This window comes from Poeciliopsis prolifica, unplaced genomic scaffold (genome assembly GCF_027474105.1).
Source record: "Poeciliopsis prolifica strain line A6 unplaced genomic scaffold, Auburn_PproV2 SCAFFOLD053, whole genome shotgun sequence".
Taxonomy (NCBI): Eukaryota; Metazoa; Chordata; class Actinopteri; order Cyprinodontiformes; family Poeciliidae; genus Poeciliopsis; species Poeciliopsis prolifica.
The window spans coordinates 2,202,463-2,215,880 of NW_026562428.1; the positions used below are offsets into that span (position 1 = coordinate 2,202,463).

At 43.5% G+C, this 13,418-nt stretch overlaps 2 protein-coding genes across 3 annotated transcripts; both read left to right on the forward strand.

The window, feature by feature from the left end:
* The first annotated feature begins 1,169 nt into the window (after nucleotides 1–1,169).
* pjvk (pejvakin) lies at nucleotides 1,170–5,243 on the forward strand. 2 transcript variants are annotated; one of them, XM_055059251.1, is made up of 6 exons: nucleotides 1,170–1,380; nucleotides 2,314–2,509; nucleotides 2,683–2,824; nucleotides 2,909–3,026; nucleotides 4,642–4,785; nucleotides 4,863–5,243. In XM_055059251.1, exons 1-6 carry the CDS (start codon nucleotides 1,170–1,172, stop codon nucleotides 5,162–5,164), a joined length of 1,113 nt encoding a protein of 370 aa, XP_054915226.1. In that variant the 3' UTR covers nucleotides 5,165–5,243. The 2 variants fall into 2 exon arrangements, with proteins under 2 accessions (XP_054915226.1, XP_054915227.1); XM_055059252.1 differs by lacking the exon at nucleotides 4,642–4,785.
* Nucleotides 5,244–6,671: 1,428 nt separating this feature from the next.
* On the forward strand, nucleotides 6,672–13,121 carry pwp2h (PWP2 small subunit processome component). The gene is made up of 20 exons (XM_055059339.1): nucleotides 6,672–6,815; nucleotides 7,049–7,161; nucleotides 7,547–7,641; nucleotides 8,402–8,501; nucleotides 8,586–8,729; nucleotides 8,805–8,940; nucleotides 9,021–9,256; nucleotides 9,910–10,053; nucleotides 10,132–10,202; nucleotides 10,277–10,413; nucleotides 10,504–10,652; nucleotides 10,736–10,883; nucleotides 10,964–11,114; nucleotides 11,366–11,546; nucleotides 11,626–11,773; nucleotides 11,851–11,959; nucleotides 12,161–12,445; nucleotides 12,523–12,673; nucleotides 12,756–12,830; nucleotides 12,909–13,121. Exons 1-20 carry the CDS (start codon nucleotides 6,798–6,800, stop codon nucleotides 13,057–13,059), a joined length of 2,742 nt encoding a protein of 913 aa, XP_054915314.1. The 5' UTR covers nucleotides 6,672–6,797; the 3' UTR covers nucleotides 13,060–13,121.
* Nucleotides 13,122–13,418: the final 297 nt, after the last annotated feature.

Here is a 13,418-nt window from a genome sequence, read left to right on the forward strand (position 1 = left end):
TCGAAAGAGTGGGGAAACTGCTTCGAGTGCAACATTTGTCTTAATAGTGGAGGTAAACGCAGATTGTTTCCGCTGCAGAACAAGACAGGAAGTCTTTCAAGTGCTCCAAAGACAGCAGGCTGATTTCTCATTACTGAAACGGGGGGAGCCACCGCGGGACCGGAAAAAAGCATCAGACAAAAGCTCAACCTTTTGCGTGTCTGTGATGTTTAGATTTGCATTGAAACACATCACGGAAACGTTCGAGTCCGAGGTCATGAGGGCAAACCTCCGTACCACCCCTCTCCCTGACATCGCAGCTATTTCGCAGCTGTCCGAAGATGTTTTTATTTCTTAAAATATACTTTTTAATGACTTGCGAGATGTATTTTAACCAAAAGGAAAACATTTTGTATATCCGGAAGGCTAATTCTGGCCTCGGTTCCCTGTGGTAGGACAGCGTGCACACTTTAAACATACAGAGGGTTATTTCTGGACACGAGGCTGCGTGGCAGCGTGACCTCAACAGCAAAAGACTGGCCACTAACTGAACGTTTCCAACGGTGAACTTCAGCTCAGCGACGGCGTCAACTAACCCAGAACACAACAACAGCAACTGGATTTTAAGGAATCCTAAGAAAAATCAGCACGGAGGAAAAGCGTGATGTTTGACCCAAGCGTTTTTTTTCTAGTTTGGACAAGAGTAGAAAAATAAAGTGGAGCCTGGAAATACGATTTGAGTGAAACTTTCCTTTCCGAATATCCTGATCAGTCCCTTCTTATCTATTTCAGTCGAATTATGTTTATTAGTCATTCCTTCTGCTTATTCCTTCACTGGAATCTCTAAAACGCTCAAGTTGTGTTTGTGTCAAAGTCTATAGCTTGAATTACAGTTGCTGCTGCATTCTGTTCTAAACCCTTACCTGAGAAACATGGTGCCTGATGGCAGCCTGTCTTAAAACAATGTAAAAAACAAATCAAATAAAAATAACATGTTTTCTGTGGCTGCATGGCTAAAGGGATCCGTCAGGGTAATACGTACCTTCTCCCATATCGTCTTACACATCACATGCATTAATTATAATTTCACGAGTGTGAAAGAACACACCCGGACACAGAGTGTCAGCTTATGGGACGTAGCGGTGCCATCGTTTTTTTCTTTCTCTCTGAATGCTTTTGGGAGATTTAGAATGTTTGCTGCGGCCACTAAGAACTTTGTGAAGCAGGTCGGGGACACGGGGAGACTGATCCCCGTTCCGGGCCTGAGCGAGGCCGACCGCTACCAGCCCCTCAGCCTGGTCACCAGAAAGAGGAGGAGGCACTTCTGGAAGAAGAACAAGTACGCCTCGACGCCGTTCTCGCTGAAAGACATCCTGGTTGGGGAAAAGGAGATCGCAGCAGGTGAAGTGCAGCGTTTGGTTATTTTAGGAGTTGCCATGTGTTTTGAAGTTCCTTTTATATATATATATATATATATATATATATATATATATATATATATATATATATATATATATATATATATATATATATATATATATATATATATAAAGATGAAATGTATATATACATTTCATCTTAATCAACTATGAAACTATTAAAGTACATTTTTTCCAAATGTACATTAGTTTGTGCCTTCTCTTCATGAGGACTTTCAATCTGTTAACTTATATATTGTGTTTTCGAAAACATATGGACAAAGGGATGCTTTAACTGAAAATTGAAGACAAAAACCTTTTTTCTGCAAAGGACCACCGAAAAGCCAGTTTAAAAGTCTTTAGAGTGCATTTAACAAAGAGACCTTAAAGGGGCATTATTGTGTAAAATTGAATCATGTTATAATGTTATTTCCTCATCAAAAACATACTTGGAGTGTTGTCTTGATTATTTCATGCTGAGAAATCCTTCAATTTGCCATGGCAACCTTTCATGCTGTGCAAAACGCCTGATTAGCTCCTTCAAACTAGCCAGCAGCAATTAGCAACTGCAGTGCAACTGCGCATCTGTTGAGCTCATAATATGAGTTATTCAGAGCGAGGCTGTTAAAAAAAAAAAAAAAAACATTGTTAAAGGTTTAATAAGGCCTGAAGGCAAAGTTTAACAAAGAATATGAGTTTTTAAAGAGACAGAGGCCCAATTTCATGGAGTTAAATAAGAAAGTCAAATTTCTTTTAAGTCGTGTTTTACATGCACAGCATTTTTATTACAACTGAAGTCTAATCTGTTTTTTTTTGTCAGTTTGATCATTTCAGTACGCGTTAAGACACGAGATCGTTCGAACTACAAATTTGCGATTCGATGCAATCCCAGCGTTTTGTCTTTTGTCGTTTTCAGGAGTGTCGTCTTATCAACTCTTAAACTACGAGGACAAATCCGACGTAGCTCTCGGCGGTCGCCTGGGTAACCACATAATTCACGACGTGGGGTTCAACGTGAGTGGGTCAGACTCGGTGGCCGTCAAAGCCTCTTTCGGCATCGTGACCAAACACGAGCTGGAGGTCCCCACTTTACTCCGCGAACTCAGCTCAAGGTAACTTCATGTCTGACCTTGGGTGTCCTTTTGGAGACTGGAATTTGAGAAGAGGCTTTCCCTGTAAACATGAATTAATTATGCTATTTTACACTGGCTCTCACAAAGGGGGTTACAGTTAGGAGTAGAATACTTGAGAGAAAAATAGGTCTCACGTGTCCCTTTCTTTCCAGGAAGGTTGACCTGGATCACTGCCTGGTTCGTCAGTCCAGGGAGAGTGGACGGACTGTCCTGTGTGTGGTTGTAGAGAGCATCCGGACAACACGTCAGTGCTCTCTAACCGTCCACGCTGGCATGAGAGGGACTACCATGAGGGTAATCCTTTTTAATGTATGAAACGTCATTTGAGACGCTATATTTCAATGAGCAGAGATAACTCGGCTTTCCATTCTTCTGCAGTTTCAGATCGACGACGGCAGAAACCCCAAAGGTCGAGATAAAGCCATCGTCATTCCGGCTCACACCACCATCGCCTTCAGTATCTGCGAGCTGTTCGTCCGTCTGGACGGTCGGCTGGGTAAGAGTACGCCTTATGTCCAAACAAAAATACGCACTTGAATTAAAGGCATTTAGACTTAGACTTAGACTTAGACTTGACTTTATTGATCCCTTGGGAAGACTCCCTCAGGAAATTATAGTTACCAGCAGCTCACAGGCAAAAATGTGGCACACAGTAAGCATACACAAAGAATACAAAAAATACAATTAAATACAAAACAAAGAATATAAATACAACACAAAAGGAAATTATAGCAATTTGGTGGATAGATTGACCAGTGATATGGTATTGCACTGTATGGTTTGGCCTGATAAATATGGAGTTCACATTTGTAGAAAAACTGCTCCTTCTTCCCTCTGTCCTGTGTCACCTCCGACCCCCCAGTGAGGAGTTGTACCGTCTGAAGGCGTGGGGGACAAAGGAGTTCTTGAATCTATTGGTCCGGCACTTGGGAAGCAGCAGTCTGTCACTGAACCGGCTCCTCTGGCTGCTGATGACGGCATGTAGAGGGTGGCTGCTATCGTCCATGATGTCCAGCAGTTTGTTCAGTGTCCTCGCCTCTGCCACCGTCACCAGAGAGTCCAGCTTCATGCCGACCACAGAGCCGGCACGCCTGATCAGTTTGTCCAGTCTGGACGTGTCCTTCTTGGATGTGCTGCCTCCCAGCACACCACGGTGTAGAAGAGGACACTGGCGATCACTGACTGGTAGAACATCCACAGCAGTTTGCTGCAGATGTTAAAGGACCGCAGTCTCCTCAGGAAGTACATCCTGCTCTGCACCTTCCCGTACAGGTGGCTGGTGTGTTTTGACCAATCCAGTTTACTGTCCAGCCACAGCCCGAGGTACTTGTAGGAGCCCACGACCTCAACCTCCGTTCCCTCTAGTACGACTGGTCTCGGCATTGGTCTGGACCTCCCAAAGTCTATAACCAGCTCCTTCGTCTTAGAGGTGTTGAGTTCCAGGTGGTTTGTGTGGCACCAGAGAGCAAAGTCCCTCACCAGACAGCGATATTCCTCCTCTCCGTCGTCCCTGATACATCCGACTATGGCTGTGTCATCAGCATACTTCTGTATGTGACACAGCTCCGAGTTGTAGTGGAAGTCAGAGGAGTACAGGGTGAAGAGAAGAGGGGCCAGCACTCAAATACGAGTGGGTCTTGATCAGTGAAATAAAAATATTGAAGCATATCTGTCCTTCATTTTCCCAATGAATATGTGTTTGTGAACCTCATAATGAATTTACTCAACACAGATTGTTATAAACTGGGTTTGTTGTCTGTGGACAATCCCAATCTGGTTGAATAAGAATTTTTGTAAATTCTAAAGGATATTCAGTTGCACAACACATATAAAATCCACTTATTTTACCAAATCTTCTGCATCAGACATCTGTTGGCGTTCGATGAGGCACCACCCCTAGTGGATCATTCCATGTTGGGAAAACTTTAATTAAATACACTACCCTTATTGGGCTCCTGAGCAAGCTTGAATATGATCTAATATCTATAAGAAACTGTATGTATATGTATTAAATTATCTCCAAACTGAAAATGACAGTTTGCTCTGGAATTGCATAAGTGCAAGTCTTGAAATCTGTAGAGACAGCTAATCATTATTGCCTTCCTTTCCAGATATTTGTGTTGCTCCAGAGTCTCAGGGGGGCTTTGAGAAGGAACAAATCAGGGAGCAATTGGGCGGCTTCATTGGGCATTTCTCAATGGGACGCCTTCGCCGCTTCCTGTCTGGGATTATCTATGGAAACCCCTTCCGAGCAGGTACGATTACGTGCTTTGTCCACGTGAATTTTAGCAACACTTTCGACTTTTTTCTCTCACTACCAACTCCTCTTCAGACGACAGAACATTCGAAGAGCTCACCCAGTCCGACACCTATGTGGATGACATGGTGACTGACTACTACGAGAAAGCTGCCAGCATGACGGATGTGTCTACGGCCTACCTGAGGGAAAACTCTCACACGCGGGTCAATCTTTTGAAACACAACATCCCAAAGGGACCCTGCGCACTGTGTGGTATGGGAAGTCAACGGCGGGAAACGGTCTACGGGTGTCTGGAATGCGCCACTGGAGGCCAGAAGTATGTCCGACTGCATGTGGTGCCATGTTTCGATCTTTGGCACAAAACCCTGAGGTGAAAAGGGAAAACTATTGAACTTTCTTACACGAGAGGAGAACAGACAGAGACGTGCTTTCGGATACAATCTCCTACCGCTCTGAAAACACATTTGCCTGCTCCTCTCTTTTTATTGTTTTCAGGATCCCCAATCACAAGGACACTGTAGCTCTGAAGGGGAGGGGAAAACAATTCATCACATTGCTACAGTGCTAAATGTCATTTACTAACTAAGACATAAATTATCCTGCACTAGATAATCTCATTCCAGGCACAAAGTTTAACAGAATATGATGTAAATCTTCACAATGACGGTTTTACAGCAATCCAACAGCTCAACGAAGCAGAACTCCTCACCGAGAGATAACCCTGCAGGAAACTGCTGTCTCTGCTTTCTGTCGTTGAGGCCTTCTGGAAAATGGAATCAGAGTAAATCAACAATATAGAAACATTCTTAAGCCTGTAATGAAATTAAACAATAAAAACACAAAAGAAAGATAATATTATGAAGATACATGAGAATAACAAATATTTGATTTATAATATCATAATTTCTCCAACACCAACATCTTTGACACATCTTGCCATTGCCTCAGAAGAAACCAACATTTTCAGTTTATCTTTGGCAATATCCCATTTCCACACGTGTGGCGCCCGAGTATTGTGGCTGCCGTCAGATTAAATATTCAGCAAGTGGTGGTATAAAGTCCAGCAAGGAAACAATGAGCGACTGGCTGACTTCAGTTCCTTTTTAAGTCTGAAAAAGTTTTAAGTCTGAAAAAGACTTAAGTTGTCTTTTTCAGTGTCATTGGTTTTAGGTTTTTGTTCTTTGTCTCACCCAGCTTTAACTTTATTTCCATAAGCATATTCTTTTGAAACAATTGCGATGAATCTCTGATATGCTCAAGTGTACCTTAATTAAGGTTTGGATGTTTATTCTGCTATCACTCACATCAAACTGTGAATCTGTTTTCTCTTCAAAAACATTGTTTAGCTGCTGTATATTTCATGAACTTGTGAAATTTATAAGAGAACGTGGTGGCGCTTGTTGGGAGCCTTGTGCTTTGTGTTGCAGTATGTACTGGTGTTTGGTTTTTGTCCTGTTGGAAGGTAAAGGTTTTGTCTTTGTTTCGAGTCTTTGCAGCTTCTAAAATCTTCCCATCTGCTCCAACCAGCTTTACTGTCCCAGCTGAAGAAGAACATCCCCGATGCGTCCGCCATTGTATTTCTAATGATTCTTTTCCAGTAAATGTTTGCTTTTGTATTGAGATGAAATCACACACTGGTGTACTTTTTTTTTTTGGACAATCAACTCTTCTTTACCGTGTATCAGAGCAAACGCATGTGAATATAAAAAATGCCACTCTTTTCACATTTTTTGACACATAAAAACACATTAAAAATCATGTGTAACTTTCTGTTTAGTGTATTTTGTCGCTTTGCCTCTGTGTCGCCAGTGGAGGGCGCTGTTGGAATTTTTTTTCATTACAACTCCGTACAAACCGGATGTGTCGTGTGTCAACAAAGAGGACCCCACGTGTAGAGGAAGCAGAAGCATGTGTCGGGGATATTATATTTAATAATGCAGTTAAAGGGAGGTGAATAAAACGTTCAAGTGGAGATAAACGCACGAGAGTTGAGGATTATTAGTTAAGATGAAGTTTGCTTACAGGGTGAGTTCCTCGCGCTGCTCTGTGACGCAGTTTTTAAAAAAGACGATTTGTTCAACATGTGTGCGTTAAATGTATGTTTTGGTAGACAATATTAGCTTTTTTTACGTTGTTTGGTCGATTTTATAAATAAAAACAAACAGAAGCTTGTCTTGTTTTGAGAAAAACAACTATACGCAGGTTATAGGGGTTTTTTCTACTGATGTTGCGCACACTCTCTCGTCTCCTCTCTGTAGTTTTCCAACTTGCTCGGAGCAGTCTACCGTCAGGGGAATTTGAATTTCTCCAAGGACGGAAACGCTGTGATCAGCCCGGTTGGAAACAGAATCTCGGTCTTCGACCTGAAAAAGTGAGTCTTAGAGGAATGATCCACATTTCATGCAGTATGTGTGCATATTTTGCAGTCTGACCTCTGAACGTTCATATTTATGCTGGGTTAAAAAAAAAAACCATTGGACTGCATCGATGTGAAAACACCGATGTTATAAGCGATGTATTACGTATATCGACTGAACTGACTGAAAATTTGACATTTGAATTGGGAAAACTGGAACTTTAGCTTTACAACTATTAAGGATGCTATTATTATTATTATTATTATTATTATTATTATTATCTCACAATTTTGACAATATATGCTATCCGTTTGGAACCAAAAAAACTGATGTATTTTCTTTAATATTTCTGTAAGATTTTAATATGTATCTGTCTTTTTAAAAAAAATTTCATTTCAGTAATACGTCTGAGACGTTACCGATTTCAACAACCAAAAATATAACGTGTGTGGGTGTGTCTCCTGATGGCAGTTTGGCCATAGTGGTCGATGAAGGTAAAGGTTTGCATTTGTCTCTATATCTGTGATCATTTTAGTAACAGAGGTACTTTTAATGCAACCAGAAAAGTAATTTTGAACTGTTTTCACTTTGTGATATGTATTCAGTTGCAATTGGAATAGAAACAACCATCAAAAAGTAGCGATGTAAGAAGATGTGGTCAGAATGTACCACAGCTACAGATATAGCTCTGGATAGCCTGAGCCATTCTATTATAGTGGGATTAATCAATTGAAGGCATCAACACCTATTGTACTGCACATGTGACCAGTAGAAAGAGAGCAAGAATTCATCATTAATGATTTTGTAGTTATTATTAAACTATTATTAAACAATAAATTCAATGTTTTTAAATAAAAATGTACAGTTTTAGGTAAACCGTATTCTGGCGCCCCTGCTCGCCAAGCATCCCATCTATTTGGGGCATTTTTTTCTTCTTATTATTATTATTCTTATTATAACAACTTTGGGTAATTGAGATGTATCTCACTCACAAATATTTGGTAGCATAACTTCTTTCTTCACGCTGTGATGAGAGAAGCTATGCTAGCTGACAACATGCTAGCTAATGTTAAAACAGGAGATCGTCCCAGTCTACTTTTATAGCCTTTGGGAACCAGCGGCTTCTTTGCGTCTTTTTAGCTAAATGTTGAAAGAGTTGGGGGGGTAAAAAATGATGGGCCGTACACCTTGCATTTTAACAACAATGGGTTCGCTTCCTAGATCTGCAGTAAGTTTTTGTTTGACGTCAAACAGATGGCGCCGCGCTGCTGGTCAGTCTCATCACAAGAGCCGTCCTTCATCACTTCCACTTCCACAAGCCTGTCAGCAGCATCCGCTTCTCACCTGACGGCAGGTTAGGATCTTTTCACGTCTGATCAGACGATTCTTTCCTAATCTTCACAGTATTTTTAAAAGTGAATCTGCTCTGGGTTCTCAGAAAGTTTGTCGTGACAAAGGAGAACGTGGCGCTGCTCTACCACGCCCCTGGGAAGCAGCGAGAGTTTAACGCCTTTGTTTTAGACAAGAGCTACTACGGCCCGTACGACGAAACCACGTGCATCGACTGGACCGACGACTCCAAGTGAGTGCGGGAGAGAGAGAGAAAGATCTGCAGAACTTTGTGAACAAAAGTGATGGTTGGGATGTTTTCCTACAGGTGCTTCGTGGTGGGAAGCAAAGACATGTCCACGTGGGTGTTCGGAGCGGAGCGCTGGGCTAACCTCATCTACTACTCCCTGGGTGGACACAAGGACATCATCGTGGGCTGTTTCTTCGAGAAGGACAGCTTGGATGTACGTTTCCTTCCTCCTTTTTTTTGAAGTTTGCCAACACAGATTTCTGGTAACACGTCCGGGATTTGCGTTTTGCTCAGCTTTACACGGTGAGCCAGGATGGGGCGCTGTGCATCTGGGAGAGCAACACTGAGCTGGACGGCCTCGTTCTGAAAAAGAGCTCCGACAAACCCGGGCCCCAGAGACGAGAGGGGGACGAGGAGGAAGAGGACGAGGACAGGGTGGAGGGAGAGGAAGCGGAGGTGATTCGGGGGAAAACTGAGCCCCCTAAAGACAAGAAGGAAGTCCAGAACGTTCGATACAAACACATGAGCAAGTGAGTCCTCTTTTTTAAAGAGAGATCAGGTTACACCATGAATGTAAACATGCACCAATCCGATACTGATATCTGTATCGATACCAATATTTAAAAAAATATTGTGATTTTATTATTTATGTGACATTATATTTGAAATTCCTAATTACACTTTCCAAACTATATGAAAGAGGCTTTGTTACTGTTAAATTTTAAATATTCGACCAAGGTAGAGAAACTATTGTTTTGTCAGTTTCGGTTCCTTTATTATTAATTTATTTTACATTTGTCGTCGTGCTCCTAATTGCGCTGACTGAACAAATCAAAGTTGTTTTTACATGTTTTCAGCTTGTGAAGCTGTCAGTGTATTTAAGAGTGCTGTACAGGTCCAGAGTTATCAAATAGATTTTTAATTGAGTAAATTTATGTCTGTATTTAAAAAAAAAGAAGTGAATTCAGCACGGTTTGTTCGTATATTATATATTGGTATCAGTATCGGAGATGAAAAAAGTATATCGGTTCAGCCCGATTACGACAATTTACATTACATTTTATCCCATTAAAACATGTGAACCGTGTGTACTGAAACAGAAGGTATATCTAAATAGATCTGGCGTTACAACTCCTTCATTTATTTCGTCAGAAACTGGAAACGTTTCTTTTTGCATTTTCAGACACTTCTTCAACAAGGAGGGAGAGTTCAACAACCTGACCGCCGCTGCCTACCATAAACCCACCCACATCCTGGTGACCGGGTTTGCATCTGGGACATTTCACCTGCACGAACTCCCGGAGTTTAACCTGATTCACTCGCTAAGGTGGTTGCTATGATTATACGGCGCCTTAATAGGAAACACCTTGAGACTTTTTTTTGCTGATTTCTGTCCCTCTCGCAGCATTTCGGACCAAAGAATCGCCTCGGTGGCTGTGAACAGCTCCGGAGACTGGATTGCTTTCGGATGTTCTCGTCAGTTCAACTTCCTGTCTCTGTGTAAGTCGTTTTTGTGGCTGCGAATGTGTAAAACATAACCGTGGTTTCAGGGATGGGTCAGCTGCTGGTGTGGGAGTGGCAGAGCGAATCCTACGTCTTCAAGCAGCAGGGCCACTTCAACAACATGGCCTCGCTGGCTTACTCTCCAGACGGGCAGTACGTTGTGACAGGAGGGGATGACGGGAAAGTGAGTCCAGGGAAAGTCTAGAGTGCAAATTTGTTCGCTGAAAATCTCAGTCAGACTTGCTAATTGGACGTTCGCGGGTTACTTCTCCAGGTTAAAGTGTGGAACACCAACAGCGGGCTCTGCTTCGTCACCTTCACCGAGCACAGCAGCAGCGTCACCAACGTCGCCTTCACCTCCAGCGGCTTCGTCATCGTCAGCGCTTCTCTGGACGGCACCGTCCGGGCGTACGACCTGCACAGGTGGGCTCCTCGCTCCGGGGCTCCGCTTAGGGGGGCGCAAACGGAAAAAAGGATTTGAGGACAGCGCGCTTTGTGCTTTACAGGTACCGAAACTTCAGGACGTTCACGTCCCCTCGGCCCGCGCAGTTCTCCTCGCTGGCCGTAGATGTCAGCGGAGAGCTGGTGAGCGCAGGAGCTCAGGATTCCTTCGAGATCTTTCTGTGGTCCATGCAGACGGGCAGACTGCTGGAGGTAGGGACGAGTCTGTGCAGCTTTTCTTGCAGTGTTTCCAGACTGGTTGTAGGTGAGATTCCCTGTCTTTGCGTGACCAGGTCCTCGGAGGACACGAGGGTCCAGTTAGCTCCCTGTGTTTTAGTCCTGTTCAGTCCATCCTGGCCAGCGCTTCCTGGGACCGAACCATCCGCCTGTGGGACATGTTGGACAGCTGGCAGGTCAAAGAAACACTTTCCCTCGCGTCAGACGGTACGTTCACAGACAACGAAGAACTCTGGGAAGGGCACCAGATTGAAAACAATGGAAAAACTTATTGGAGATACATTAATAATAATAAAAAGAAGAAGATCCTCTCAAATCAAAAGTCATAATTTTTTCCCAGCAGTTTTCATTCTGTCAGTTGTTTTTACTTTTCTTTTATAAACCACATGCTGATGTGAGTTGTTGATTTTCGTCAGGTGACGTAACCTCACTGTGTTTTTGCGGCCTTTTCTCGTCAGGTCTGTGTGTGACGTATCGCCCCGACGGTCAGGAATTGGCTGTGGCCACTCTGAATGGCGAAATCTCTTTCTGGAACCCCCAAACCGCCGCGCAGACCGGATCCGTGACCGGGCGCCACGATCTGGAGACGGGCCGCAAGGAGACGGATAAAATCACAGCCAAGCAGTCTGCCAAAGGAAAGTGAGTGAAGATGTCAAATAAAACGAGCTGCATGTCCGTTTGTGTTGGGTTTGTTTGACTCCGGTTGGTTGTGGTTCAGGTCTTTCACGGCGCTGTGTTACTCTGCCGACGGGGAGTCTATTCTGGCAGGAGGCCACTCAAAGTTCGTCTGCATCTACAACGTGAAGGAGCAGATGCTCTTGAAGAAGTTCGAGATCTCCTGCAACCTGTCCTTCGATGCCATGGAGGTAAAACGAAGCATTCATCCACAGCTGCACAAAGCGAAGACCTGATGCGTGATTGTGACTGTTCGCTTCGCCTCCAGGAGTTCCTGGACAGACGGAAGATGACGGAGTTCGGCAGCCTGGCTCTGGTGGACGAAGGGGCCGGAGACGGAGACGGGGTCGACATCAGCCTGCCTGGAGTCCGCAGAGGTACTGGTCCGGTCCAAACATGCAGGGTTTTTGTATTTTGTACACTTAAAATGTTGTCTCGACTATCTGCTGAAAATGAATATTCTCAAACCATATGTCACATCTATGTGTCTTCGAATGACCCATTTTGATATCTTTCCGTTTCCGTTGAGCCTTATTTTAACTTTTGAGTGTGTGGGTGAATTTTGTGTGCTCCGAAAGGCGACATGAGTTCCCGTCACTTCAAGCCGGAGATTCGAGTCAGCTCTCTGCGGTTTTCCCCAACCGGGCGCAGCTGGGCGGCCACCACCACCGAGGGCCTCCTGGTCTACTCGCTGGACGGATCCCTGGTCTTCGACCCGTACGACCTCGACCTGGACGTGACGCCGGCCAGCATTCGCAAGCAGCTCCGACTCCAGGACTGGGCGTCGGCCATCGTCCTGGCGTTCAGGCTCAACGAAAACGCGCTCAAGCAGGAAGTGCTGGAAGCGGTGCCGCACGAGCAGAGTAGGTTTGAAAGCTTGCGTTTGCCGGGTTCGTACTCTGGAGATGTTTTCGAACCGGATTGCATGTTTGTGTTCCAGTCCCGGTGGTTTGTGGATCTCTGCCCGACGTTTACGTGGAGAAGCTGCTGGGCTTTGTGGCTACCTGCTTGGAGAAGTCCAGCCACCTGCAGTTCTACATGACCTGGGCCCAGAATCTGCTCATGCTGCACGGCCAGAAACTTAAGAACAGGTAACAACAGATTCCCCTGATTCATTCCACTCATTCTCGCACTTTCCGCCCGTGATAACGGTGGGATTTCGACGGTTTTCAGGTCCGCATCCATCCTCCCAACGCTGCAGTCGCTGCAGAAGAGCATCAAGAGACACTCTGACAGTCTGTCCAAGTTGTGAGTCTCTGGATTTTTCTTGTATTTCCTTTCCTACTGAAATCAAATCGAATTGCTCAGTGTATATTCTGCTCGCAGGTGCGACTTCAACATGTACAACATCCGCTACGCTGCAGCGCTCTCAAAGCAGAGGGGCATAAAGAGGCACATTAAGGAAGAAAAGGAGCTTGATGAATCTGAGGAGATGAGTCAGGCTTCTTTAGAGGAGTCAGACATGATGCTGTCATAACATTGACATTTCATGGTAAAAGATGATTTTTCTAACAAATAAATAAGTTAAAATGAAATAAATTCTCTGATTGTCTCTGTGGCTTTTGATCTTTTTTTTTTTTAATCCAATTTGACTTTTTTTTTATACCCAAATTCTGATATCATTTATTCACAAAATGTATTTGCTACTATGAGCAATAAGGAGAGTTATTGCCAAGCTAAGAAAATAAAAATGATAAAATTACAAGAATAAAGTAACAAAATTATGAGAATAAAGTAATCTGAAAAGAAAGTAGAAATGATACAAGAATAAACAACTTTATTTTCTTAATATGACTTTACTCTTATATTTATTTTTTTCTTATTGCGGCCTTAATA